The 26,981-nt window shown below is 54.9% G+C and overlaps 2 protein-coding genes across 11 annotated transcripts in view; both read left to right on the forward strand.

Annotated features, from left to right (window-relative positions):
* Nucleotides 1-6,495, forward strand: part of DGKZ (diacylglycerol kinase zeta) — an 89,253-nt gene extending 82,758 nt beyond the window's left edge. For 5 of the 9 annotated variants that reach the window (XM_075927589.2, XM_089778560.1, XM_089778559.1 and 2 more), the window contains 2 exons: nucleotides 2,024-2,301; nucleotides 3,085-6,495. In XM_075927589.2, coding sequence (XP_075783704.1) covers nucleotides 2,024-2,301; nucleotides 3,085-3,169 — 363 coding nt within the window. In that variant the 3' untranslated portion in view covers nucleotides 3,170-6,495. The remainder of the gene's footprint in view (nucleotides 1-2,023; nucleotides 2,302-3,084) is intronic. The other 4 variants (XM_089778562.1, XM_075927590.2, XM_075927586.2 and 1 more) reach the window with 1 other exon arrangement.
* Nucleotides 6,496-10,773: 4,278 nt separating this feature from the next.
* On the forward strand, nucleotides 10,774-25,107 carry MDK (midkine). 2 transcript variants are annotated; one of them, XM_075927591.2, is made up of 5 exons: nucleotides 10,774-10,964; nucleotides 20,037-20,116; nucleotides 20,506-20,667; nucleotides 22,070-22,231; nucleotides 24,085-25,107. In XM_075927591.2, exons 2-5 carry the CDS (start codon nucleotides 20,038-20,040, stop codon nucleotides 24,108-24,110), a joined length of 429 nt encoding a protein of 142 aa, XP_075783706.1. In that variant the 5' UTR covers nucleotides 10,774-10,964; nucleotide 20,037; the 3' UTR covers nucleotides 24,111-25,107. The 2 variants fall into 2 exon arrangements, with proteins under 2 accessions (XP_075783706.1, XP_006117348.2); XM_006117286.5 differs by having other exon boundaries at nucleotides 10,774-10,960.
* Nucleotides 25,108-26,981: the final 1,874 nt, after the last annotated feature.

Genomic DNA, 26,981 nt, shown 5'->3' on the forward strand with positions numbered 1-26,981 from the left:
TGAGGCCCAAGCCGTAGGGACTGGGATGAAGTCATGTCTCTGCCAGAGGACTTGCATCGAAGAGGGCAAGGTTATGTTTTGATACAAGAGGTTCCCAGGGACTGGCATACGGTGGCAGGGAAGCAGAAGTGTCAAGCTGTGAGTTGGGATGGAGCACAGGGAACATAATAGCATCTCGGTGCCGGGCCAACTCGGGGAGTTGGTGGCTAGCCAAGAGGTGCAGTCATGTCTTGGTGCCAGAGGTTCCCAGGGGCTGGGCCACAGCGCAGAAGCTCACCTGGAGAGCCAAGTCTAATGAGGCTATACAAGCTTTTAAATGCTTTAGGCCAAGATCAAGCCCTTTGCCAGCAGCCAGGGAGATGTTTTACAAATACTCACCAGCAGCTGCCCTGCTTTCCTGACTTCCAGCGAATGGCTCAGGCCTCGGGATGTGCCTGGGTCAGAAATGGCTTTGGTGGCTGCACGTTGAGTGCATAGAAACAAAGGAGAAAGGGACCAAGGTAGGCTGAGGACTCGGAAGACTTTGCCAGGGCAGTTTTGCTAAGGTCGCACCGCAAGATTTCTGGGCATGGAATCCTCTTTGAAGTGAGAAGGGCCCGGATGTTTGTTACCTTGAGTTCTCGGGGACAAGTGGCCCCTCTGAGTCATGCTGAAGAGAATTTGTTCCAGAATTGACTGCCTAGCATAGGAAAGTGGGCCTGCTGGGGTGTATCTGCTTGTATAAATGCATGTCTGGGCTTGTGACTGGTTTAGGAAGTCCTGCATCCTCAACAGCACTGACTGCTTAGAACTTTCCTGTAGTAAGGACAAGAACAAACCGCATTCTGGAAGCCCATACGTGAACCCTGATCCTTACAGAGCTGGAATACAGTTTGGTAATGTGTGTACAGTCCAGTCTGATCCCCCACACTGCCTGGTTTGGCAGAGCAAACCAGGGTAGAATGGTCTGCATCATGTTACATGAATCAGTTGGGCCGTGCGGAGGGCCCCTTGCAGCTCTTGTTTCAGGCTGTGTCTGCAAACTCCAGCAGGCAGCACAGCATCGGGACTTATGCAGTCAGAAGGGAAACCTAGTATTTCCTTTCGGTCAATGAGTGTTTAGCTTCTGCGTACTGAGAGGAGACCCGTGGAGGAGCACTGGGCAGTGAAACACAACACCCTAGCTCCAACCCTATCAGGGGAAAGATCTTTGAGATCCTGGGGGGGGGGGGTGCACGCGCGCGCGCCGCAGACAGACACACAAACTGCAAGTGGCTGTGTGTGCCTTGCATCTATCTGCCTTTGTGCCTCTGTGTGTGTGGGCTTGTGCCTGCAGCTGCATCCATGTTTGTGAGACCCTTGCGTGTCTGAGCATTGTTTGCCCAAATGAAATATAAATGTGGGTAGTCCCAGAAGCTTGTTCCCTTCCCCCTTGTTCTGGCTGCCATCACCCTGCTGAGCTCTGCGAGCCAGTGTGGGTAAGTTGCACTCTCCTTGGAGAGGGGGTTTTCAATGGAAGCGGCAGAGTGCCAAGGTTTCCTTGGCCCTGCTCAGCAGAGGGTTTGTTCAGCCGGAGAAGCTGGGGCAGTTAACGAGCGGGAGGGGGAAGGGAGGAGAGGGGAGATGGAGCTGAAAGCTGTTAACAGATTTGCTTTTTATGGAGTGCGGGAGTTCATTAGTGGACACAGTCCAGATGGCTGCAATAAGCTGGTGAAATGTGAGCCTCCTTGAGGAGCTGGAGCAGTTACTGGGGGGGTACCAAAGGGGAGGGATGGTGTTTCAAAGCTCTCCCCAGACATACACCTCGTTCCTCCTTCCAGCTCTTTCCCCCTCGCTCCAGTCTGACTCCACAGAGCTGGGAAAGCAGCAGGTTAAAAATGATTAGAGACCCCAGTTTTGGTCATCTTTGTGTGCCGTGCTTGAGGAGGGAGATACACAGGACAGTTTCTGTTCCATCCCACAGGAGATGGAAATGGCTTGACTGGGGCTTATCTAGCTAGCATCTCTCCTCGTCTCTTAGCAAACATCTAAGTATTCTTTCCAGAAGGCACCCACCTCTTCCAGTCCTGCTTCCCCTCCCTTTCTGGCAAATCTGTTACCAGCGGACATTGCACTGCACATCTGCCACGTGTCCTGTGGGGAACCAAATATGGACGGCAGCAGTTTGACCCTGGATTCTGCCCTCTCGCAGCCTGTGGCTCTGGGGGAAAGCAGCATTTCTACAAGTCCCCAACAGGACACAGAAGTGGGCTGCACCTTTCTCCTTGTGCTCCTGCCTCTGGACCTACCAGAATCATCCCAGGCCGCAAGCACCCGACTCTGGTGTGAGCCATGGCACACATGTACAAGAGCCCATGGGGGCAGGGAGCAATTACATCCCTCAGGGGGCCTCTGTTCATCAGTCTTGGGAGAGGTCTGTGAGTTGAGGGCCCCTCCAACCTTTCAGCCTGGCAACAGCAGCTGGAACAGGAGAGGCAGCTGGTGGGAGGAATTTTTATTTTGTCAACAGGATTTAGCGGAAACAAGACAAAATTCTTAAGCAGCCAGGTCCTCGCATCCTCCCAGGAACTTAATGGGGCTCCCCACCAGGGTGCATGCCCCACAATTAGAAAACCAGCACACTAGGCTACAAGATACACTCCCATGAAAGGGGAAGCCCAGGGCAGGGGGCTACCCCAAGCACAGAGCTGCTAGGCCAGGGAAGGACATGGGCGTGTGATAGAAGAAGAGCAGCGTGATACTCATGCTGAGCAGAGGCCGAGAGAGCTCTCCCCACACAGTAAGATAACCCACCAAGAGTAGAGACAGCAGCTCTTATGCCCATGGTCAGCCCACAGCACATCCCATGGCAGGGCAGGGAGAAAGGGCTGAAAGCATGGTGGCCGCCATCTTGGACTGAGCTGGGGACAACCAGAGCTGAAAGTACAAGCTGCTACAGCTTGAGCTGTAGGTTCAGTGCTCTGTGATTGGAGCTGTAACAGACTCACGTATGCTGACCCTTGGGTGCAGAGAAGCCCCGCTGACACACACTTGTTGCAGGCTGTGGGGCGGGATCTCCTGGGGATCTGTTCGGAGTTTCACCTCTGCTTTTCTTCCTCTGCACAGGGAGACACCCCCAAGCACAGAGCCGAGAAGGCCAATGACTCTGACCTGGCTGCCTACCTCGAAAATCGACAGCACTACCAGATGATCCAGCGGGAAGATCAGGAGACGGCTGTGTAGTGCTCAGTGTGCCTTACCCCGCAGTCCTGCCAGTGTGGGCAGGACAGGAGGGCGACCACCGAGCTATGGGTCCAGACCACCCCTCCCTGGATCTCTGCTTGGTCCCAGGAGGAGGGGAAAGAGGTGGCAGCAGCTCTGACCCAGGCCTGGTTGAGGCTGTATTCATTTGTATGGAGGACATTTGGGACTCAGAGCCTGGCTCGCTGCCTTCCCCCATCTCCAACCACATTCCATATCCCCTGCACTGGATGGACTCTGCTCCTGCAGCTCTCCTACCTGTGCGTCCTGTAGGAGCCATCTCCATGGCTGGGAAGAGATGGAGACTCTGTGCCGCCCTTGTAGGCAGGAGTAATGGCTGGTGCCCCCTCAACAGCCTCTAGCCCTTAGGTGCTCGCGTTCAGCCTCCACCTGCCAGCCCGTCGTGGCTCCAAAGTGCCGCCTTTGCACTGGACTCATCACCACTAGCACTGCCCTCACTCGTCCCCAGGAGCCTGCCCACACCACGCCTGGCAGAGCCCCAGGGAATCTCAGAAAGCAGCTCTGCTCCTGCACTTGGTGCTAGCTGGCTCTCCAGATGGCAGAAGAGGTGGGGATGCTTGCGGGCCTGAGTGGTTAAGTGCTACTGAGTTCACCTAGCCAGACCTAACACCTCTCCCTCCTCCTGCCTCCCTTTGCCCCGAGGCTCGGTGCAGCTGCCGGAGCCCCTGGTATGTCCAGTGGAGGCAGGCAAGCTGTCCTCTGGTCGAAGTTGGAACCTGATGCTGCAACAAAATGTCAGCGATGTGCCCGGATCTTCCAGGCTTCCTCTTCCTGGCACTCTCCTCACTTTCCTGATTCCCCTCTCCAAGCTCATCTCCTGCTCCCCTTCCTTCACATGTGTTTCTAATTTGCTGAACACCAGCAGGCTTTGAGTGTGGGTAAAAAAATGTGCTGTTTATGCAGCAGGGAGGCTGCCAGGCTGGGGGGAGAGCTTGTAGTTAACCATAGTACTGGGTTCTTCCTGTACCAGCACCCCCATTGCAAACACTTGCCCTGGGCCCTCTGAATGTACAGCTGGGGCAGTCACGTAGTTTGGAGTGCACCATAGACTAGATGCTCCCATACCGAGAGCCAGCGCCTGCATCTGTACAAGCGCCCCAGGGTGTGTGAGCCACAGCTCTAGATGTAAGGGATAGAAGATGCCCTGTTGAGCCCTCTGGACCCATGGCCAGAGCAGGCTTAGTTCTTAAAATCTATTCCCAGGGCTTTGGCTAAGCAAAGCCCACCCCAGCTCCTATCAGCATGCTTCCCAAGAAGCAGCCTGTGTCCCTTGGCTCGCCTTGCTGCTACTCTTCCCCCTCTTCCCCCCACCACCATTTTGCTCCCTACTGAGCCCTGCATACTTCCCTCCCCTTTGCTCGGGGGCTTTCATGCCCTTGCCTCAACAGATTCCTTGTCTGGGCTGGTGCCCCCAGTTCTCTGTGCATGGCCCCTCCTGTCTACTCTGAGCTGCTTTGAGCTGTGTGCTCACCCAGCAGTATGCGTCTTCCCTGGCTCTTAGCTACTTCGTTTGCCACCTTTGCAATAGACATAAAAATAAAGAAGGGGAGTCGGAGCCTCCTCACTGCAGTGGCCCCAATTCCAGGTGAAGTCTGCCCCACACATTCCAGAATAATAAGGCTAACCCTTCTGCTGTGTGGGAAGCCCTAATCCTGAGTGTGGGTGATGTACCAAGGAGGTAGCCAGCTGGCCCATACCTGGCTGTATGCTAGGGTGGGAGCAGCAGGACTTTCCAGGCCAGAAGCTGAGTAGTTCAGGGGTGAAACTCAGATGTGGAGCACAAGCAGCAAAACATGAAGATTCAGTGGGGCCATTGTGTGCCCTGAAGGAGCCAGGAGGCGAGAGCCTTCCAGTGAGTTCATTTCAGCCTTGGGTACCGAGACCGCTCTGAGAAACAAGGCACGAGGGAGCTCCACTCTCCTAGCAGGTCTTTGAGCACTGGGGCTGTGGGAGCCTGTGCTTGGGGCACAGGAGGGGAGGGGCAGCTTGTTCATTTGGTTTACAGAGCTGGGGAAGGGGAAACCTGCTTTTTAGCATGTTTGTTTTCAGTAGTTCACTCTTCCCAGCATGAGTGGAAGAAAAGCAGAATTGTACTGCCCCCATCCCGTCCGCTGTTATTCCTGTTGTGGTGGAGCTTGTGTCATTAGGAGCTGCTGTAATCTGCCTTGAGCCTGTTTGGGCACTGTATCAGTGCTGCTACCAGGGAGTCCCCCTCCTGTGCTGTGGCTATTCATCCTCTGCTTGGACAGCCACCCACCCCCTACATGAGGACAACTGTGTGGCAAAAATCAACAAGCCTGGCTACCACAGGCACAATGCTTGATGAGTTGCGAGCCAGATGGCCTGGTTTGGAGGCAAAGGTGGTATTTGGGCCTGCAGAGATACGGAGGGAGGGGAGCCCACAGCTAACCAACCAGCACTCACCATCCTTGCAGGGGAGATTTTCTTGCATCCAGCTGTGCCCCAGGGTACAAGTGAACAGAGTGACCCATCTGTCCAAATGCATGGGGTGAGATGGTAGTTTTGCAAGTCTGCATCCATAAAACAAGTGCTACCCAACTACATAGTACAGCAGCAACCCCCGGGAAGTAAGACGCTGGCATGCAATGGGGCCAGGCTGCTTGGGTCAGATGAACCATCATGGCCTTGCCCTTGTCCATTCAAGAGAAAGGTGATTCTGAGCCAGTTTAGGCTGGTGATCATTTGCTGGGCACCACTGGATGACGTTCCATGTCCCTCTTGCACAGATGCAGAGGGTCAGGATAAAGGGCCTCATCGTCCTGATGGGGCTGCCTGCTAGCCCACAGCAGGACAGACCCACTGTCTCATTAATTGCACAAGCTGCTCTCTCTGCGGGGACACTGAGTCTGGCCTGAAAGTGTTTACACCCTGAACCCATCCTCCCCGCTCCGTTTTGTACATTCTCTTAGTCTTTGTACAGATAGTTCAGACACACGCTGGTCACTTCCCCCGTGTCCCTGTGTGTGTCCATGAGCTGAGTTGCGGTGCAATTCCAAGCCTGGCTTGTTTTTATGCGAGGGGATGGGTATTTTGTAATACCAGAGGGTGGAGATTCTGTGCAGTGCCTGGTTTCTGTCTCCTAGACTCTTAGGATTGTATATTTGTAACTGTTGGGACTGTGGCTCTGGCAGGCCAAGTGCCTGGACAGCAGCCTTCACTCCCTTCACTTTTCATCTTTGACAGTTTGGATGTTGTAGTTTCTTGCCATTAAAATAAAAAGGACATTTTACTGCCTGTTGATGTCCCCCTCTCAGTCTGCAAGGATGATAGATGCTACAGGAATGAGCTAGCCAGCCTCATGTGAAGCTAAGGTGGCCCTTCAATAACATGCCTCCTTTCTAAACCCTGGCCTGGAGTGCAGAAGGATGAACCAGGTCCTCCCTCCCTAGGCCCAATGCCTTTCTTTGCAGAGGACCCCTCCCCACTGATGTGCACTTGGCCAGTGATCCAACAGTGCAGTGTAAGGTAGCATGGAGAATTTCTCTCTCCCCCTCCCCACCCCCACTCTGAGGATCAGCATGAACTGCGAGCTCCCAATTTTATGCCTGTTGTTTTGAGCATTGTCTTCTTTCTTTTGGGGTCAGGTTCTTATGGGGTTTGTGTCCCCATAGTCGGACCTTCCTTGTCCTCTGCAGCTGCAGGGTTATTTGTTATTATGTGAAATTGATTTGCTTTGAAATTGGAAGTGAGGATTCCTGCAGGTGGGGGGTCAGGGGAATCTTGGAGCCAGGCTTCGTGGGTTCTGTTTGCAGTTCTGGTATTGATTCATTCATATGAGTGTGAACAGTTCATCTCTGTGTCTATATCTATGTAAAATAGAGAGAACAAGCCACAGTACTTTGAGCTATGCCTATTGAAGATGTTACAAATGGACACAGAATTTGCTCATTCATGAGGTAGAGTGAGGGCTGGGAAATTTATTTGCCTCAAATTCAGACCCCCAAAGGCTGTGTAAGTAATCTTCCCCCACTATATTCTGTAGGTTAGCTGGAATTTCCAAGTTTCCCTTCTTCCACCAATACAGACTTCCTTCCCACCCCTAGGAAGCCTTGTGTCACTCACAGCCCCTCTTAAGCTAGTGGCAGGATTTTTGTGGCTGGTACTGTGCATGCTAAATTGCACCAGCCCTTTTGTTTCTCTGCTCAGTGATCAAATATACATGCTGGGATTTTTTTGGGGGGGTGAAGGGGAATAGTTCCATATCAGTGTCCAGACCCCTCAGCATTTGAGCCACTTCTCCCCAGTACTGTCTGTAAGGAGAGAGACCAGTTTTCCAGCTGCCTTGGTGTCATATTTTTTGTGGGGAGAGAGAGAGAATTCAAAAATCCTATTGCTCTGATGAGAGTCTGTAGGATTCTGCATCCAGTTCCTTGTGGGAGGTGGGGAGGGTGGAAGAAATGTGCAGTTCCATACAGAGAGGTACTGGATTTCTGAAACTCTCCCTGCCTGCAGGACATGGCCTCCAGAGATTCCTGTAGAATCCAATGGGGAGGGGGGGATGGAATTGGGACGGGGTTGGAAGTGTGTAAGTATAACAAGTACATTGGTATGCTCATAGATGGAAGACACCTGAGTGCCCGCTGCCTACACTGCTAGCATATGTATGCCACTGAATACACACACAAACCCAGCTCTTAGTAACTAGACCCTGTGCTGAGTGCTGGAGGGTGCACACATGGGCCGTGTTAATCATTACCCTCGTCAGCTACTCTCTATCCCAGCTACCACCAAGACAAGGCTGCCCGTCCATGTTCTCACAAGGACAGGTTACAACCAAACAGTGCCACCTTTATTAGGGGCCCATGCCATGCTTTTCCAGGGCACCTTTAAAAGTCAAGCCAGTAAGTGGTGGATTGTTTCTGTGGGATTTTTTGCATTACATCTATCTACACAGCTGCAGGGAAGTGCCCTTGGGTTTGTCCCCCCTTGGAGTCCCTCCGCTTGCTTGGAACAGGCAGAGGGCTGTCCCCTCCCTTGCAATTAAGTGATCCTTACAAATGCACTCTGCTTCCCAATCACCAAACTGTCATTACCATGCTCTAGTCCCTAGGTGGACAAGGGAATATGGGAGCAAGGGGAGGAGCAGCAACAGCAGGGAGAGAGAAAGCAAAGAAAGAAAAATACTATTGATTTTCAGTATCTAAGCATGTTGAGAAGATCAAGCATGAGACACTAGCAGGCTCCTGCTGCAGTGGCCTGGTACCTCCTGTCCTCACACTCCATAGTCCAGAAAAGACTGAGCAAAACCAGCAGCTCTTTCCTTCGGAACAGAATATTTCACAGATACCAGGAGCCAAGGTCTTTTACACCACCATTCATACCCATGGGCTCAAGTTAGAGACTTGCAAGCCCTACCAGCTCTCCACAACTGGTCAGGCAGCTCCTCCTGTTCTTTGAAGTTGAACTTTGTCCTTTTCAGGCTCTGTTCAATCTCATTTTAAATATCCAGGGATGGGTTCTTCATCCTGGCCCCTTGGGAAAACAATTCTCCAGTCTCCAAGATGCTTTTGGTGAGATGCAGCTGGAATGTTCCCTTGCATAAATGCACTCCTGTTGCTTTTCTCTGCATCCCTCTGAAGGACTCTTGTTCCTCTTGGGGGTTTCCCTCTTCAGATGCGTATTGCCTTGTTCTCACATCTCCCCATGCTGTCGTGGCTTGGTTAGACACCACGCACCACGAGGCCCCGGGGTAACTGAATGAATCGGGAAGGAGGCCAGCTTATTGTGATGGATCTTTGCCCATTAGTGTCTGGGTAATGGACAAAGAGAGGAGACAATGCAAAGGAAATGTGCTCAGCTCTGGTTTGGAGGTTCTTTCACCCCCTGTATGCTCCAGACATCATGCCAGAATCATAGAAATGTCAGGCTGGAAGGGACCTTAAGTCATTTAGTCCAGCCCCCTGTGCTGAGGCAGGGTCAAGTAAAGTTCAGGTGTTTGTCCAACCTGCTCTTAAAGACTCCCAAAGATGGGGACTCCACAACCTCACTTGAAAACCTAGGCCAGAGTGTAACTACATGTGAGCTTTGTACTTACACATGAATGAGCGTGGCATGATCCTGGACAGTCATTCAGGAAACTGCCAGCAATGTGTGAGTTAAAAGTGGGACTCTCTTGGAGAGTTCAGATTCTGAAGTGGTTTATAAAATCTGTGGCTTCTCAATTCTCTCTGCAGCATCCTTCCAGAGGGGATGGTGGAAAAATTACTTCATTCCCCACCACAACCCCATTCCTTAGGCATGACACCAGCCCTGCTGTCTGCTGGGCAGCAAAGCAGGAGAGCTGGCTTGGCCCCTGAATTCCTCTCCTCACTGGAGATGGAAGGTGGGTGGGGGAAGAATCACTGTCACCAGTGTCCTTTTATTTCCCTGAATTTTTTCAGGGGGGAAGGGGACTGTGCCCAAAATGAGCAGAGGAGGGAAATGCATCCAAGGATCTGGAGCTAGAACAGATTCAGAGATGGTTGTGCATGGGGCCATGTCAGCCTAGAGAGGAGCTGGAATAGTGCCTGTATAGTCTGTGTTGTGTCACAGGATATAAATGATCCTGGGCAGTGGTGGGTGGGCCCTCAATCAGCATGCAAGGGCTGTGTGTGTGCAGCAGGGAGAGAAGGGACACAGGGCTGGTGCTGTAGCCCAGGAGAAAGAGACATGAGTGAAGGAAGGGGGAGGCTGGCTCAGCACAGGTCTGGAAGGCTGCATTGGAGCCTAAGAGATGGTTGTGGAGTCAATGAAATCACTCCTAGAACTTGCTCATGCCCCAGAGATGCCACCACAAACTGTCTACAGATAGGACTTGGAGCCGGTAGGCCCAAAGGGTGGATCTGGCCCTTTGTCTCAAGTCCTATGGGGGTGAGTGATGCCCCTTTGATCCACTCTTTGATCTGTAGCCTCCCCTTGCCCTGCCACATCCCCCTTGCATCTCCCCATCAGTTCAGTTCAACTCAAGAGAAGTTACTGGCGTGACCAGTACTGCAAAAGAAACAGACCCACTGGAGTCTGTCTGGAGTGGATACAAGCCAGGCAGATAAGGACGGTCGGTCACTGCTGCCTGTGCCTGATCGGCGACAGGTTGCGGTGAAGCCCTCTATCTCCCCAGCTGAGTGAGCCACAGGTTTTCAGCTTCACTTTTTCCACCAGGTGCTTTAACGGGGGTTTCAGGACACGGGGGTAGAAAGGCTCTGGCAGCCTCCTCCCCCCGTCATGCTTTGCCTTGGCCTTCCGTGCTACATTTTGACTGGGCTTTGTCTGCCTCCCTCACTTGCTGATGGGCTGGGAAGGGGTAAATGATTCCGGGCACCACCTCTCTTCGGCCGCTGGCCACTGTCTTTACCACCAGCTCTTGGAAGAGGCTTCCAGCCAGCGGGCCCGGGCTGGGGGGAGCGGGACAGTTTCTTCCCTCCCCGAGCCCAGGCGGCCCCGGGGGCAGGATTTGCCGCTGGAGCTTTTGTTCCCTGCCCTGGTTCTCCGCGAAGGGGGCGGAGCCTGCGAAGTTTGGGCTCGAACTACCTTTTGTTGTCAGCTGGGAGCGACGTCAGGGGCCGCTGCGCTCCGCGAGGTGGTGTCCACATGTGACCAGCTGAAACTAGTTCTAAGACACAAAGGGAAGCAGATAGGGAGCGCGGCGGCGGGGCAGCGAGCGCGGCCGAAGGATTAACCCCGGGAGACCAAGTAGCGCAGCGAAGCGAAGCTCGGCGCCGAGGCAAGTGAGTGCGGAGCCGGGGAGCGGGGCCGCGCTCCCCCGCTGCCGGCGGCTCTGGATGGGCAACGCGAGCTAAAGCCCCCGCCAGCGTCCCGCGTGGGCAGCAGCCCCCGCCCAGGCCGGAGCCCCGATCGCACTGCTGGGGAGCGGAGCTGCCTGTGGGGGGAGCCGGGGCAAGTTCTCCCCGCGCGGTTCTGCCCCGCAAGGGCTGTCATCTGCCAGGCACTGTGGGACCCTGCGGTGCTGCTAGAACGGGGGGGGGGGGGGTAACTAGCTGCCCAGCCCCTTCCGCCCAGAAAAGAGGGATCGGGCCCTGGTCCCTCCTGAGAGCGCACACGCAGTGTCCCGGGCAAGACGCCGCCCCGTGCCTCAGTTTCCCCCGCCCCACCACTAACGTGGTCGTCTCTCGTGGCGGCTGGGGGCTCCTGCGCTGCAGGGGGCCCGGGAAAGGAAACGGTGGCTCTGCCGCCCGAGCCCCTCTGCCCGGCTGGACTCCGAGTTCCCGGGACTGCCGCGCCTCAGTCCCGCTAGGACTCCCCCCCCCCCCCCCCAGGCACAGTCCGGGGGCGTCGCTGGGAGTCCCTGCGCGGCTCATCCCCGGCTCTCGCTCGTGGCCGCTCTCCGACCAGCAGCGAGCCGAGGCGGCGCTTTCCCCCGCGCTGGAGGGACCCGTTGACCCCGGGCCGCGAGGCTCGGAGCAGGCGGGTTTCCCCTGCTGCGGCAGGAGCAACAGCGCTGCAGCCGGGACTCCGGCACCGCGAGAGCCCCGCTCCCCAGTAGGAGCAACCCCCCCCCCCGCCCGGCTGCGGCTCACGGCCCCCCCCCCCCCGCCCTACTGTGACCCCCCCAACTCTCCAGCATCCTGGGGGGAGGGGCGGAGCTGGGGCTGTGACTCCTCCCAACCCGAAGGCTCAGGGGCGGGCTGTTGGGGCTCTGGGGCGGGTTGCACTCTCCCCCTCCCCCGCCCGGAAGGGCTGGGGGCTGGGCCATCCCGCTGCCCCAGGGGTTCCCCACCCAGCTGAGTTAAAGGGGTGTGGGGCGCACCCCAGTCCTTGCTGGGCAGAGCCTAGTTCTCCCAGTGCCTGCAGCTCCTCCCCCGGCTCTGCTGGCTGCAGTCACCCTGCCTGGTGATCACCTCCCACCCCTCTGCTGCACCTCTGGGGCTCCCCAGCTGTTGCTTGGGCCAGTGACAAACTGTCTCCTTAAAACTGCCCATGGAGGGCTCCTACCAACCTCGCAGCCCCAGCCTCTCTTCTCCCTAGCACAGGCCTTCCCCCTCAGTCCTATCAGTGCTCACCAAGGGTGGGGAGACCCTCCTTCTCTGCAACATCTGGTGCAGCCTCCCCGCCTTCCCTCTCCTAGCACCCACTTCGGCAACAGCCCCGGGTAGGGCCAGCCCCCAGTGATTGGTGGTTGTGACCAGCGATCTGTCCAGGAACAGGCACCCAGGAGGTGCCTAGATGGAAGGTAGGAACAGAAGAGAAGAGAAAACATGCCCCAGCACAGGAATCAGTAAGGCCAGGGAGCCTGAGGAGGGAGCTGCAGGTTAACTGGGGGCAGTTAGGCTATAGAAGCGCAGACAGAAATGGCCCAGGAATCTGTCTGGTAAGTGAGGTGTGCTGCTTTCTTATCTGCTGGTGCTGAAGAGAGGAAAGGGAGTGAGTAAGCAGCAGAATGGAGAGGGAGAAGGGGAGAGCTGGGAAAGGTTGGAGGGAAAGAGGCTGCCCACATCTGCAGTAATGTGGGAGCAGGAGCCAAAGGGCATGCGAGGGAAAGGGTGATTGGACTGGGTCCTGCCAGAAGCTGGCTATGCTGGAGGAGGAGATACTGTTAAAGTGCCCTTGAGAACTGGGACAAGATAGAGATGGCCATGGATTCCTTTGCCAGGTGGTGATCAGGGGAGAAAGCTCTCAACAGATTGGCAGAGAGAGCTGGATGCTATGGAGCTGGGGCATTGCTGGTGTCTGGATCTGCAGGGAAGGTTAGGTTTGGATGGGCCAGATTTGCAAGTCCGTAGGAAGGCGAAGTGGAGCCATGGGGACAGGTCTATGTTGGAGAGAGCCCTGATAACACAAGTGAGCAAGGAAAGCAGGTAGCTCAGACACTTTCTGCTCCATTCTGCAAAATCCAAGGAAGCCCAAGAACAGAGCTGCTCTGTGTCCTGGGCAAGGACTGAGAGTAACTGTGGAAGAAATAGCCTGGGATGATACAGCCTCAGGCTACAGAGCAGCTGCCCCCCAGTCAGACATGGAGGCCAGTGCATGCTGCACACATTGAACGCATCTGCCCTGACCCCTGAGCCGGGACTATTCGAGCAACATTAGCACTTGTCCTGCCACAACATTATGGGAGGGGAGGAGCATCTGGCACTATGGGGCAGTGGACAGAAGGGAGTCAGGGGAGAGAAGATTAAAACCAAAGAGAAACTGAAGACCCCAGTGGGCTACGTGAGGAGGAAGGGGTGGGGGTTAAGGCAACAAACCTAAGAGCGTGTGGAGGGAGAGGGCACAGGGAGTTCTAAGGAAGAGAATGGCTCGGGAGAACTAAGGCATGTGGCAGCTCAAGGGGAAGGATATCTGTGGGGAGAGGAGGGAGGAAGATGGCCTCAGAGCAGGAGGCTGGTTTCAGCATGGTAGAGAAGGTTAGTGGCCTTGCCTGGAAGACCATAGGCAAAGAGTAGCCAGGCAGGCAGATTCAGCTGGTGGTGCACGCAATGGATGGGGAGGCAGCAAGCCTCCCCAGTCTCCTTCCCTGCTGCAGTTTTAACCACAGGCAACCTGCTGGCTCCTGCAAGCCAGGATTGAAGGGGAGTCTGTGGCATGAAGCCCCCTTCCATCAGGAATGGGCTGAAACAGGCAACCTCTCTTCCCTCAGTATAGGTTATCATGGTCCCTGGAGAAAGCTCACTGCCCCCAGAGAACCCTGCTGCCCAGCCACACCCAAGGCCTTAGGGTACTGTACCAACACTGTTGCACATAACGAGTCAGTGGGGAAGGGTTAGTGAACCCTGTCCTGGCTCCGTCTGTACTGAGATCCTGGCCAGGAGAGTGTGCTACTCCAGCCTTGGGGAGTTGCTCAGCTCTAGGGAAAATTTCTAAAGCGGCAGGGGTTGGTTAACTCCTTTGTCCCCCTGCCCTGTGCTTCGCAGACTCAGGGAGTCTCTGCTACCTGACCTAGATATAGTGTGAGCCAAGCGGAGGGGTCCCTGTATTGAAAGCAAGGGGCGCAGGTCAGATTAGCAGGAACGCAACATTCCTCACTCCCTAGGGTCACTCAGAGCCTTTCGAGGCCGCCACAACAGGAACCAGAGGTCTAGTGGATGCAGAGGAAGCCGGGAAATATGCTGCTGTGCCTGCTTCAGGAGTGGCAACTGCAGCTGGCTTTGCCTGGCACAGAGTGCAGATCAGATGAGGTCCCAAGGCCCCTCATTGTTATGTTTGGCACTTTGGATCCCATTTCAATATCAGCCTGACATCTGAGCCAAAGTGAGTGAAATCCTTAGCAATGGAAGATGCTGCCAAAATCAGTATAAACTCTCTCAGCTCGACACGTGCAGTCTGCCTGGGGAGAGAGCAGACGTGGGGGATAGATGCCTTGGATCAGCAAGGGGGCCGCTAGATCCAGCTGCAAAAAGAACGACAGTTTTGCAAACACACTTGTGGTCATTTTCAGCTGGAATTGGAACCATGTGGGGGGCTGAAATTTATTCTGAACATTTATGTTCCCTCCCTTTCTCGGTGGAATACTGCAGACTGAATGATGTCTCCAGAGTTTCATTTATTTTTCTTTCTGACTCAGGCACAGTGATGGAAAGTGATTTGCACAGCAATTCTGTAGTGAAGCTTGGAATAGAACCCAGGCCTCCTTGCTCCAGTGCTAGGGCTTTAGCCAAACCTGCCTTGTTTTACTTGTCTGGCAGCAGGACAGCATTCTGCAAGAGTGTTTAGCTGATGGCCCTGCAGGGGGAGCTCAGGCACAGAGTTCTGGGACATCGCACTGAAATGAGGATTCTTGGGGTGTGTGTGTTTGTTTGTTTCTTTTATAACTGTTTCCTGGGGTTTTGCTCACAGGCAGAGGACTAGATTAAGGATGTTAAATAGTGAGTAATTTACTAGTCAAATAGTCGATAGAATTTCAATCGACTAGTCGATAGGCATTCCTGCATTCCTACTGGGGCTCTTGTACATTTCAAAGGAGGAATGCAGAACTCTGCATGCAGCCTGGAAGCCAGCAGGAAGTCTTGCTGACTCCAGGCTGCAGGCAGGTGCCAGCCAGCTTTGAAATGTACAAGAGTCCCCAGCGGAGGCTCTTGTGCATTTCAAAGTGGAAACGCCTGCATGGAGCCTGGGATCAGCAGGGGACTCCCCAGCTGAGACTGGGTTCTGCACGGCATTTCCCCAGACCCTAGGATCAGCTGGGGAGTCTCTGACCCGGGGCTCCTCGCAGCACTGCACTGTGGCGGCATTCCAAAAGGGCAGCGCCACACAGCTGATCCTGGGCACAGCGGTGCAGCACTGCCGCTTTGAAGTACACCCTCTTTCCCCCTTCTTTGCTGCCTGCATCTGATAGAGGCAGCAAGGGGAGGTGGAATCAACTAGTCAACTGGACTATCCAATAAGCTTTTGCTTATTGGATGGTCGACTAGTTAGTGCATCCCACCTTCAGAAGTTGGCGGACATGCTTACCATGCACCAGGGAGGGCAGTTGTACCTGCGTGTTAGCCCACAGTGGGAGCTACAGAGAAAAGGCTCTCACACCCATACTGGGGAGAAGTTGAGGGGTACAGCAGAAGAAGCAGGGAAGTAAAGACCATGATGCAAAGAGGACTAACTCCATGGAGACTTTTAAAAGTAAGGCCAGCCAATGGGCACCGAGGAGCCAATGAAGAGGTCTGTGAAAGTTGCAGGCTGGAGGAGAGACAAGCCAGAGGGAACAGAGGGAGGCTGTATTACCACAGCCATGTTGCAGAGCTGGGCTGAGGATAGCCAAGGCAGAAGCAATCCTTACAGAGTGGAGGTGAATGGGAGAGTCTGAGTAAGGGGCGATAGAAGACTGCTCCAAGAGCCAGTAGGGAATTGGATAGGAACTCTGTCTCGGGAGGGGGGTGGGGGCGCTTGGTTACCGTAGCCTCATCCACTCCTGCAGGAAGTGCTGTAGAGATCAAGGCAGAAACATAGGCTGTGCAAAGCTCCTTTTGCTCTAGTCCCATGGCCTCCCAGCAGGAGGTATTATGGAACAGGGCAGAAGTGTTGGCTGTAGCCAGCTCCCAGCCTCTGCCTCCGGAAGCTGGGCTGCTTTGGCTCCTTCTCAATGCTGAGCTCTTGTCTTTGCAACCTCTTTGAGGAGAGTGTGGTGGGAAGGCGTTTGAGCTGTGATCTGGCTGGCATAGGGCTCCCCAGATAATTCTCATCTGAGGTGGGGAAGGCGGCTCTAGTCCCCTCAGCTCTGCCTTCAGCCAGCCGGGCTGTGTAATTCTCTGTGACACTTCAATTCAGAGTGAAGCCGGGCGCTTCACAGCAACGACACACAAAAGGTGAGTGCACTGGAGCCTGAATAACGAACTGAGCTGCTTCACCCAGCGTGCTGCCAGGGTGGCCGTGTGGGGGAAGGGAGCGAACACTGACCAAGTGTTTCTCCCCCTCCACACCATACCCCGCGTGTCCCATCCTATAGCTGGCCTGCCAGGAGGGTTTTGCACCCAGGGCAGGATGGGGGAGCCGATTCCCTCGAGCCAGGGTGGACGTGCTGTTATCAACTTGGGAGCTGCCTTGTCATAAGTAACAGTGGGACGGGGTGTGTCCATGGTTTACTAGGCCTTGTACGTGGGGGAGAGGCCCACAAGTGTGAGTGACTAGCTTAGCAATGCACTTGGGATGGGCAGAAGGTGAAGCCAAGCTGGGCTGTGCCCCCTGCATATGGACCTAGTGAGAAGCATCACATCCATCAAAACACATTGGCTCCAAGCTGCTGTAATGTTCAGCTAGTCTAATCCCCTTTCCTCCTAGTACCCGGATTTCACCTGCTCCCTGGGTTGGCAGCTGCCATTTTCTGTATAGGAGTTTTCTCCCTCTTCTGCACATACTGCCTGGCACCAGTCCACTCCCATTTAAGCCTGGGCTTCAGTTGCAACCTGTATGGCTCCCCCTGGTGGTGAATTTGTACATTTGTTTAATGAGGTGCACACATGATAACCCCCCCGCCACTGCCACCCACCATAGAGGCCCCTTGTGAGTGTGGGGGAAGTTGGCTTTGTCACTGTCTGTGCCAGCTCAGCATAAGACAGTGGGTCAATTGCTGTCCTTCATGGAACTGCTACCAGTGGGGAAACCATCAGAGGAAGTCTCATTGGTCATGGGAAGAGCAGGTAAAAAGCTGTTGCCCATCCCCCCCAAACAGGACCACTGCTCTGCCAAGGTCCTTTGTTCACACCCACAGTGCTGCGGGATCTCCTGGAGCTAAAAGGGAGGGACAGATGCAGTGATGTCAGCAAAAGCTCAGACCCCACAAAATAAGGGGCAGCTCCCGCACCACTCTAGAGGGGGCTCCAAAGCCAGATTTCAAACCCATCAGATTCAGGGGACTCAGCTCAGAGTTCAGGTTCCAGCGGATACAGGTGAGGTGGGGAATTCCGCATCTGGATTCTGTGTCCCACCAAGTGTCTGATTTGGGGTTGGATCTATTTCTAGCCACCGTATTTGCTGGAAACTAAGGTGCGTAGGCAGTCACTGACCTGCCCACACAGGGACACTGCCCCTCTAACTTCAATACTGTTCAGGGGCCCTCTTAGAGGAGCTAAAGCTAGCACTGTGGAGCTAAAATAGTAATTGAACAAATGTATGCACTGTCCCATAGCGTGCACATACTCCCTCATGTACTCCGTGCATTCACTGCCTCTCCATGCGCATACAGATGCACGTACACACATGCTCCTCCGCTGTGCACAAGTTCTTGCCTTGCACATTCAAACAGAGAGGCATGTGCATGCACACCCATGACTCCTACTTCCAGGTCTTCTGTTCCCTCCTTGTCCCCCCACCCCCAGACTGGCCTTCTGCATCCGCAGTCCCTTTGTGCCTGTATGGTAATGGGCTGACATTAAGGGAACCAGCAGGGGGAGCAGCTTTCACTTCTAAAGCTCCACATGAGCTCCACATTGTATGGGCTTTTTTTAATCTTCTGTTTTAGTTTTCAAAAAACGATGGTCGTGGGGTTTTTTTCTGCCCTGGATTCTTTTGGAGCCGGATAAAGCTTCCATGGCAGCTGCTGTCCCCATGGGGATTTTTGGCGTGGGCGAGAGAGCCTGCTGGGCGTTGGATAAAAGAGGCACTGGGAAATGTGGGCATGGAAGGGGGCTGAGGAATCACTGGGGTTGGGGAGTCGGGGGGCAAGGCCTCATTACTGCCAGCAGACAAACAGGAGGCTTCTCTGCTTTCCAAGGGCCAGAGTGGCACAACCCTCCCCCCCCCAGGCGGATTGGCTTTCCCAGCCTCCTTTTTTTTCTGGTTTAAAGCTGGGGGTGGGGATTGTGATGTTAATGTGCCTACCCATGCCCTGTAACAAGAGGCCTGAGCCCTCTTCCCCTCCTGATACTCACCAGCAGGAGTCCCAGCAGCTATTCAGAGACAGACAAGGTCACGTGGGAGAAGCTGTAATGAAGAGCGTAATCCTGCATTTTCCTGCTGCCCTGTGTCATTGGGTGTAGGAGGACGGATCAGGCCCAAATGTTGTGCTTAGCTAAGGGTCTGCTGTAAGTTGCACACGGGGCCTTAGTTTGCATGTGACTACAGAGTAGCCTGTAGAGCCCAGAAGAGGTGAAGTGTCTGGTGGCCACTTCCACACACAAACCTGACTCGCTGCACAGTGAGGCACATGGAGATCGTTACAGCGTTGTAGTCATCTGTGATCCTCTCGGGGTGAGCTCTGCGCAGGAAGCTGCGAGCCGGGCTGGTGTGGAAAAGACTTGCTTGCTACCTTGGGCTGCTCCAAGGATGGGGAGGGCAGCATTTATATGACACACAGGCCTGTGGTTGTGAGGGCCCATTGCCTCATTCCTGCTGGCCTGGTAGTGAGGACAGCAGCAATGATAAAAGGTGCCGATCTGCTGAGACGCCCCAGTTGCTGGGCAGCTCGTTATTGGAGATAAGGCTCCTCCTCTCACCCCGCTAGGATGGGGTCTCTGGGGTCACTGTATCCGTCCTTTGCTCTGGAGTGGGAAGGACTCATGCGCCTCTATAACCAGAAGTCCCGTCAGCCAGCCTGCCGGGAGCACTTTCCGCCCGCCTTGGAAGGGGAGGATCGGGCTGAGAGCTGCACTGGGCCATGGCCCCTCTGCTGGTGTGGTCTGGCTGAACGTGCCCTAGCCTGGAGGGAGGGCTTGTAAGTTGAGTGCACGTAAGATGCTCACCAATGTGCACACAGGCTGGGGCGAGTCCCACTCACTGCTGAGCGCTGGTGGGGAGCCAGCCTGACTTCTCTCAAGACTGCAGGGGTTGGCTGTGTCCCAGTCCTGTCCCTGAGCCTGGCTTGGGAGCCCCCCAATCCTGCAGCTAGGGGAGGCTCCTGCTTGACCAGGGGAGCCAACAGCCATGCTGGGCCCCTGGGCAACGTGCGGGGGGATGGCTCCGTGCTCTGGGAAGAAGCAGGGCCTCAGGTAGAAACACTTGCTACATGGGACCTGTTCCCTCCTGCTAGGCACTACGGTGATTAGCACTCAGAGCAGTAGTGCCTCCCCCGTTCCTGTCCCTCGTCCAGCCCTGTGCCTGGCCTAGGGAAGAGACACAGCTCAGCTCAATGTTTGGGGCTACGTGTTCCCTGCTCCCCTCTACCCTGTAGAGTGACACACGGAGGTTGTGGGGAGAGTGCAGAAGGGGCTTCACAGCCCTAAGCAGGAAGGGACTGAAATCCCTGGGACTTGGCCCATCTTGAGCCCAGAAGAGTGACCCAGGCACCCTCCCCTGAGCTCAAGCCTGCCCATCAGCATCAGAACCCTCTTTCCCTCCCCAACACCAGCCTGGTGTCCTTCTCCTCTCTCGCCTGGGTCCTCCTCCAGGCTGATGTATCTCCCTCTTCCATGCAGAATGCAGGTCCACGGGCTCATCCTTCTCCTGGTGCTGATCCTCATGACTGCAGCCTCTGAGGCTGGAAAAAACAAGAAAGGTGAGGGACAAATTCATGGCTGCTTAGGAAGAGGAGAATTCATCCCTCATCCTCTGCTCCGGGACTTGCTATGCGTGGAGGGTAGGTCAGGGGTGGGGAACCTAAGGCCCAAGGGCTAGGTGTGGCCCTTAGCTTGCCTGGATCCAGCCCCCAAGGCTCGGGACTTCCCCTCCCCCCCCCAGCATTGGGGAGCCTGTGATGGTGGGTGCTCCAGCTCTCCTGCCGTTCCACCATGGGGCTGGTGCACACATCTGCCTCTCTAGGTTCCCCACCCTGGGGGGGAGGATGGTTCATGTTTTTGGCTGCAAGTGAGGGAGGGGAGAGCCCCTATCTAGGGGACCTACTGCTGTTCTGTATCCTTTGGCGTGACTGTCTGCTCTGCACTGCAGACAAGGTAAAGAAGAACAGCTCTGAATGTGAGGATTGGCGCTGGGGGCCTTGCACCCCAAACAGCAAAGACTGTGGCGTGGGCTACCGCGAGGGGACCTGCAAGGAGGAGACAAAGAGACTCAAGTGCAAGATCCCCTGTAACTGGAAGAAGGAGTTTGGAGGTGAGTGCGTAACCCCATCCCAGAAAGAGTCACCAGGCTCAGGGGGCAGCCAAGGGAGATCTGGAGTCTTTCTGTGGTGGTAGCCCCTTTAACCTATGAGAACCCCAACATTACCTTTCTCAGGTCCATGCAAGCCGCTAACCAGGAGCCCAAGTGTGCATCTAGGACCTGACCTCCCACCACCTTTCACCCAGTGTCCTAATGGATCTGTGGGCCTCTAGAGACAGCAAGTCCCAGAATGCAATGCCTTGGCCTGGCCATTCCTTCCTGACAGAGGCCTGCACAATGGGCATGTAACCTCTGCAGACTACCCCTCTGTGAACGGCTGGGATGGCTGCAAGTGGCACAGTGGGCACGTCCGTGTTCAGCACCTCCCCGGTGAGAGAGGCAGGGGCGTGTCTCTTTCCCTGCCAAAGTGAAAAGAGCAGTGCATTGTGGGTGCAATGCAATGGATGAAAGGCTAAACGCTCTGCCATCCGAGCAGTAGCTGCGCTCTGAGAAGACAGGGCATGGGGCCGACACAGAATTTGCTACTGGAGACCGGTTAGCCTGAAATGAGCAGACGCTCGTCCTGGCTGGAGGGTTCCAGATTCAACTGCTGCTGTTGGACTCCATTTGGGAAGGCTCTGCAGGCCACGTTTGGCCCTTGGTGACACCTAGGGACAACAGGCTGTATGGGCCATAGATGTGACCCAGTGCTGCAGGGCAGGTTAGATAGACCAATGGTCTAATGCAGAATTGGGGGCCTCACACAGTATCTCACAACTGAGCTTTGCTTTATATTTGCCTGGCCGGTGAGGCCTGCCCTTCTCAGTTCAGACCTGGCACCCCTCCGAGACTATGGCAGCTGGTGCTGCTGTCTTCAGAGCTTGAGCTGGGGTTCAGGGACTGGGGCAAGTAGCCTCATCTGCTTTTCCCTTCCAGCTGCCTAACTGTGCCTCACCATCTGGGTATCGGGCCTGTTGGCATGGCCTGTTCGGTGAGACACGCCCGTGAAGAACAGAGTTGGGTATCAGGTTCCCCTGAGGGAGCACGAGTGCTGTACAGATGCTATTTGGATGCTGTGTCTGTGACACAGGGATCAGTTCTGGCACCACATGCTGTGTATAGCTGGGTGCTGATCAGTCAACTAGGATGACCAACTGCCTTGGAGGGCCTGAAGAGCGCGACTAACCGGCGCAATGGGAATGCAATGCAAGGTTGTCCAATAGAGCAGCATGAACACTGTGTATAGTGGGGGTGCTGGGAGCTCTTGAACCAACGCTGTGTGTAATGGAAACCAGTGCAAGCCAGGGGTGGGGCAGCCCCCCTCGCTCCAGCACCTATGGTCCCTGGGGCTCCCATCAGGCTGCCATTTACTCTGGGCCCTGCATAGAACTGATGTCTCCAACCTCTCTTCCAGCCGACTGCAAGTACAAGTTTGAGAGTTGGGGCGGGTGCGATGCGGCCACAGGTCTGAAGGCCCGTTCGGGCACCCTGAAGAAAGCCCTATACAACGCGGAATGTCAGGAGACCATCCAAGTGACCAAGCCCTGCTCTCCCAAGTCCAAGTCAAAATCCAAAGGTCAGTCCCACCACTAGATGTCCTTATCCCACCTCAGCGTGTGGGGAGCCAGTGAACGTCGCATGCATGACACGTTCAAGAGGAACGGAGCCATCCCAGCTAGGCACGTGACCATGCTGGGTCTTACAGACTAAGCTAGGTCGGTTGTGATGGTGTTTCCAAGGACCGTTCTACCACTGCAAAGTGGTGCTGGTGATTCATTAGGAAGGGCTCCAGGTCCATACTGGGCCTGTGCGCTGGCATGGTGCTGGGCAGCTCTCTGCCACTGCCAGAGTAACTGTTGGAGGAAACAAAACACTGAGGTCCTTGGTACTTGGGCTCCTTAAGTTCCTGGCTCCGCTCATAAGAGCTGGGTTGTTAACTCGAGCCTGGTGAAATTGCTTTTTGGATCCTTACAGTCCATGGGGCTTCAAATCCCACTGCTGTTTCAAATGGCTACAGGAGTGTCCGTGTGAAATCCTGTTGCCACTAGCAACACTCCCAGGGCATGTCTACACTGGGAAATTATTTCAAAATAATAACACCCGAAATGCGTATTTTGAAATAGGCGTTAACTACTCCTGCTTGTGAAGAGGAATACTTCAAAATAACTAGCCCATTATTTTGAAATAGCGGGCCTGGCAATGTGGACATTCATCTTGTTGTTTCAAAACAAGGGGAGTTATTTTGAAATAACTCCTCGCTGGAGACACGACACGCCCCCAGGGACTTCCATGGAGACAGATTTCACCTTCTTTCTTTCCCTTAGTTGGTGAGTTGCAGTACAGCACACTCTAGAGAGAGCTGCATTTCAATGGTGCTTTAGCAATCTGCCTATAGACAGGGGTGGGGAACCTTTTTTGGGTCAAGGACTGCTGAGCTACAGAAAAATCAGTTGGGGGCTGCACAAGTGTGAAGAAAAAAAAACACGACTGAGAAGCAGAAAGACACTCTCCACATTCCCCTCGCACACCAGAGCTGGGGGGCCCAGGCTGTGCTCTGGGGTAAGGCCAAAATGAGGGTTGTGTGTGTGGGAGGGAGCTGCTGGGAAGCAGCCTACGAGTGTAGGGTCTGGGAGGGTGCAGAAGCAGGTTGGGGGTGGCAGGGTTGGGCGGGAGGCAGGGTGCAAGAGGGGAATAGAAGTGTGGGTACTGGGAAGAAAGGGGGTCACAGAGCTGGAGCACAGCTCCCTGAGGCGGGGCAGTGAGCGCTGAGCCTCAAGAGCCAGATCAGGCCATAGGTTCCCCACCCCTGCTATGGAGCCTGTGAGGCATGTTGGGATCTTTCAAAGCATGAAAGGCCCCTAGTCCATTCTCATGGCTAGTCATTTGAGTCTTGATACACTTTGCTTGTGCCACTTGGAGTCAATACTGTAGCTGGGAACTGCCAGCTGTGCTTGCCCTCTGCTTCTGAGTGCAAGTCAGTGGTGTATAGGTCATTGAGCTGGTACAGCAATGCCTGGGCAGCCTCCCTCCATTGGTGACCAGGGCATGTCCAGGTGTTGGATGCTGGCCCCTGCTTTGCTCTGCCAATCGTACCTAGTCACTGTATCTCCAAAGCCCAACTGAGTTAAAGCAAATAGTAAAGTGCCTCCTGGTTTGTCAAAGGCCAGGAGGTCTGGGATCTGCCAGTAGCACCATGTGGGACTCACTCAACAGGCCGTCTCAGGCAATGCACAGGCTTGCAGGATTTACCCGGCTTGGCTCTGGCTAGATTCAGTGCAGCTGCCTGACCCATGTGCCACTGCAGCCAGAACCTGAGCCAGAGGTCTGCAGGAGGCTTTGTGCCCTGTTAAGTGCCCACTTCAGATACCCCCGCTGCAGCTTGTACCCGGGTGTGCGCTAACTGGTCTCTTGTTCTGTTGTTCCAAACAGCCAGGAAAGGGAAGGGGAAGGACTAGAAGGCATGGCCCGACCCTCCTATCTCCTAGACACGGTGCCTGAACCCATTTGGACATCCACCACTCGGAGCTGCAGCACGGTCCCCCTGCTCGGCAATGTTTTGCCAGATTCCATTCTTCCTCCTCCCCCAGCCCCCTGCAACTTCCTCCTTAACTGAGATGCCTTTTCTAATCACTAGCTGTGTAGAGACCAAACCCGCCCTTGCCTGAAGGAGGTGCTGTTTACCTTCCCCAGCCCCACTCCGTGCCACTGTCAGGTGCCTTTATTTGGACCCAGTGTTCGCTTCCCTGCATCTGTTTTCAGCTGTTCAGTGCCATGTGCGTGGGGAGCTCTGAGCTGGGAGCAGCTGGAGCCCTTCACCTTCTGGACCCCTTGTTGGAGCTCAGTGGCCTCCGGCACATCTGTGGGAAGCTTGTGCCCTGTCTGATTCACAGGGGTGCTTTAAGGAAACAGAAAAGCTAAAGCGCTGACCTTGTTGATGGCCGGGTCACGGAGGGGAGGTGTAATGAGCAGGAAGGGTGGAGCCCAGTGCCTGCCTGGGCTCATGTGCAATGGAAAAATGTGGAGCCGTCCCCTTAGCCCCTTCGTTCTGGTTGCCTTGACTTTGCGAGAGGCACCATGCGTCTGTCCCAGCAGTGGGCTGCTGTGTGCCTGCAGCTTCCCCTGCCCTGCATTTGGCTCACAAGTTGCTCACCCAAGGCCTGGCCTTTTTGGCCAGGGTGACCCCTTCCTGCTGCCTGCATCTCCACCAGAAGGTGCAACCCTGAGACTCCTGCAGCAACCAGGAAAAATTCCCTCCCCTGCCACCCCCACCCTCCCCGCCACCCAGGTTCATGGGCCTTTCCCTTTTCCTTTCCCGTCTGTTTCTTCTAATCCATGTCTGTGCCGGGGTGCTGTGGCCTCTCCCTGTTTTCCGTGCTCACACAGGTTTTGGGTCAGCCCTCACCACTTTTGGATTGTTTTTCTTTTCCAATAAAAGTCTTTTAAAAAAACAAACCCACCTATAGTCCCATGTCCTGCTTCAGTTCTGGGAACTCTGGGTGGTGCCAGCCAGGAAACACTGTGACATACTAGCTACGGGATCAGTCCTGTGGCTGCTGCCTAGCCTGGCGGGTTAGCCAGGGCTCCGAGGAGAGGGCTGGACCAAGACTGTGTTAAACAGCTTCTGCATTAATTAAAGTGAATAAATCAATAGTGGGGTAAGACAGAGAAAGTAGAACAAGAATTACAGGCCACCTTGGCACTGCAGCACTTGGGCTCTACCCAGGGCATACTGGGAACAAAACTCCTAGGCTATGTCTACACTGCAGGCTTCTTGTGCAAGAACTGGTTTGCGCAAGCGTTCTTGCACAAAAGGTCTTGCACAAGAGCACGTCCACACTGCCATGTGCTTTTGCGCAAGAGCGGCCATGGCAGTATGGACGCTCTCTTGCGCAAGAAAGCTCCAATGGCCATTTTAGCCACGGCGGTTTCTTGTGCAAGAAACCTGTTGCCCATCCACACTGCCTTCTTGTGCAAGAAGGCTTATTCCTCATGGGGAGAGGAGTAATGCTTGAACAAGAAGCCCTCTTTTCTGCTGCTTTACTGTAAATTCACTTGCACAAGAAATGCATGTGCAGTGTAGATGCTCCACAAGTTTTTGCACAACAGCTGTTCTGCAAAAAGCCTGCAGTGTGACTTAGACCTAAGGTTAAGCCTGGGCCAGGAGAGGATTTGTAAACCAGGTAGCTATAGAGGGAGGTGGTCGTGGTTGCAGTTTATGGTGCCAGTCTATTACTGCTAGGCTACGTCTAGCCTGGCCCCTTCTCCGGAAGAGGCATGCAAAGCAAGCAAGTCAGAATAGGGAAATCCACAGGGGATTTAAATATCCCCCGCGGGATTTAAATAAACATGGCCGCCACTTTTGTTCCGGCTCGGGGAAAAGCCGGAAAAGAGCGTCTAGACTGGCGCAATCCTCCGGAATAAAGCCCTTTTCCGGACGATCTCTTATTCCTACTTGCAAGAGGCACGTACTTGCAAGTAGGAATAAGAGATCCTCCGGAAAAGGGCTTTATTCCGGAGGATCGCACCAGTCTAGACGCTCTTTTATGGCTTTTCCCCAAGGAGGCTTCCTGGCTTGACTAAGGATTGGCATAATCCTTTGCGCCCCCCCCCCCCCGGGGGGGTGAAGCATGAGCTGGCTGTAATCTGCCCTGAGATGCATTTGCACAGGACAGCTTGAGCCTATGCTGAGAGGACTTCAGTATGTGTGGTTAGGGGGTGGGCAAGTTTCTGTGGCCTGTGCTGTGCAGGTGGTCAGAACTGCTGATTGTGCTAAACCCTTCTGGCCTTTAATGGCTGAGGCTATGACGGGGGCTCAAACTCCCGGCCCACAGGCCAGCCTCGCCCAGAGAGCTTGCCAGATGCAGCCCAGCAGTCTCAGTGGACTTGCACTGCTTCCCTGCTGCCATGGAGTACAGGGGAGCCTAACTGCTGCTGCTGCCCGGTGCCAGGCTCCCCGTCCCAGCTGTAATCCCTGAAACTACTGGGGGGGCTGGGGCAGGGGTGGGCCTCCCCCACCCACTGGAACGCCTGGGCTGGATTGTACAATGGCACTGGTCGGGGATGGCCTATGCTGTGGGCGGTTGAGAGCCCCTTGCCTATGCAGTCGGTCTAAGCTTTGTGCAAAGCTGGTGAATTCCCTGCCCTGACACAGGCCTGTAGAGCTTTCACCATCCTGGCGAGGGGCCAGGCTTCAGACACATGAAGTCCCGTTTCTGCTTGTCTGGGTGGAACTGGCTGGTTTACTGTGCTGGACTTCCGCCTCCCCACGCCTGCAGGCGATTGGTTATGGCCCTTACCCACAAGCTGGCATCTGCCACTAGCTATTC

Source organism: Pelodiscus sinensis, chromosome 5, assembly GCF_052426305.1.
Source record: "Pelodiscus sinensis isolate ZL-2025 chromosome 5, ASM5242630v1, whole genome shotgun sequence".
Lineage (NCBI taxonomy): Eukaryota > Metazoa > Chordata > Testudines > Trionychidae > Pelodiscus > Pelodiscus sinensis.

Excerpts from the sequence above, each read along its gene's own strand:
- MDK (XM_075927591.2), top strand. The coding sequence starts at position 20,038 with ATGCAGGTCCACGGGCTCATCCTTCTCCTGGTGCTGATCCTCATGACT. Across the intron at positions 20,117-20,505 it reads GGCTGGAAAAAACAAGAAAG|ACAAGGTAAAGAAGAACAGC; the intron begins GTGAGGGACAAA and ends TCTGCACTGCAG. Across the intron at positions 20,668-22,069 it reads CTGGAAGAAGGAGTTTGGAG|CCGACTGCAAGTACAAGTTT; the intron begins GTGAGTGCGTAA and ends CCTCTCTTCCAG.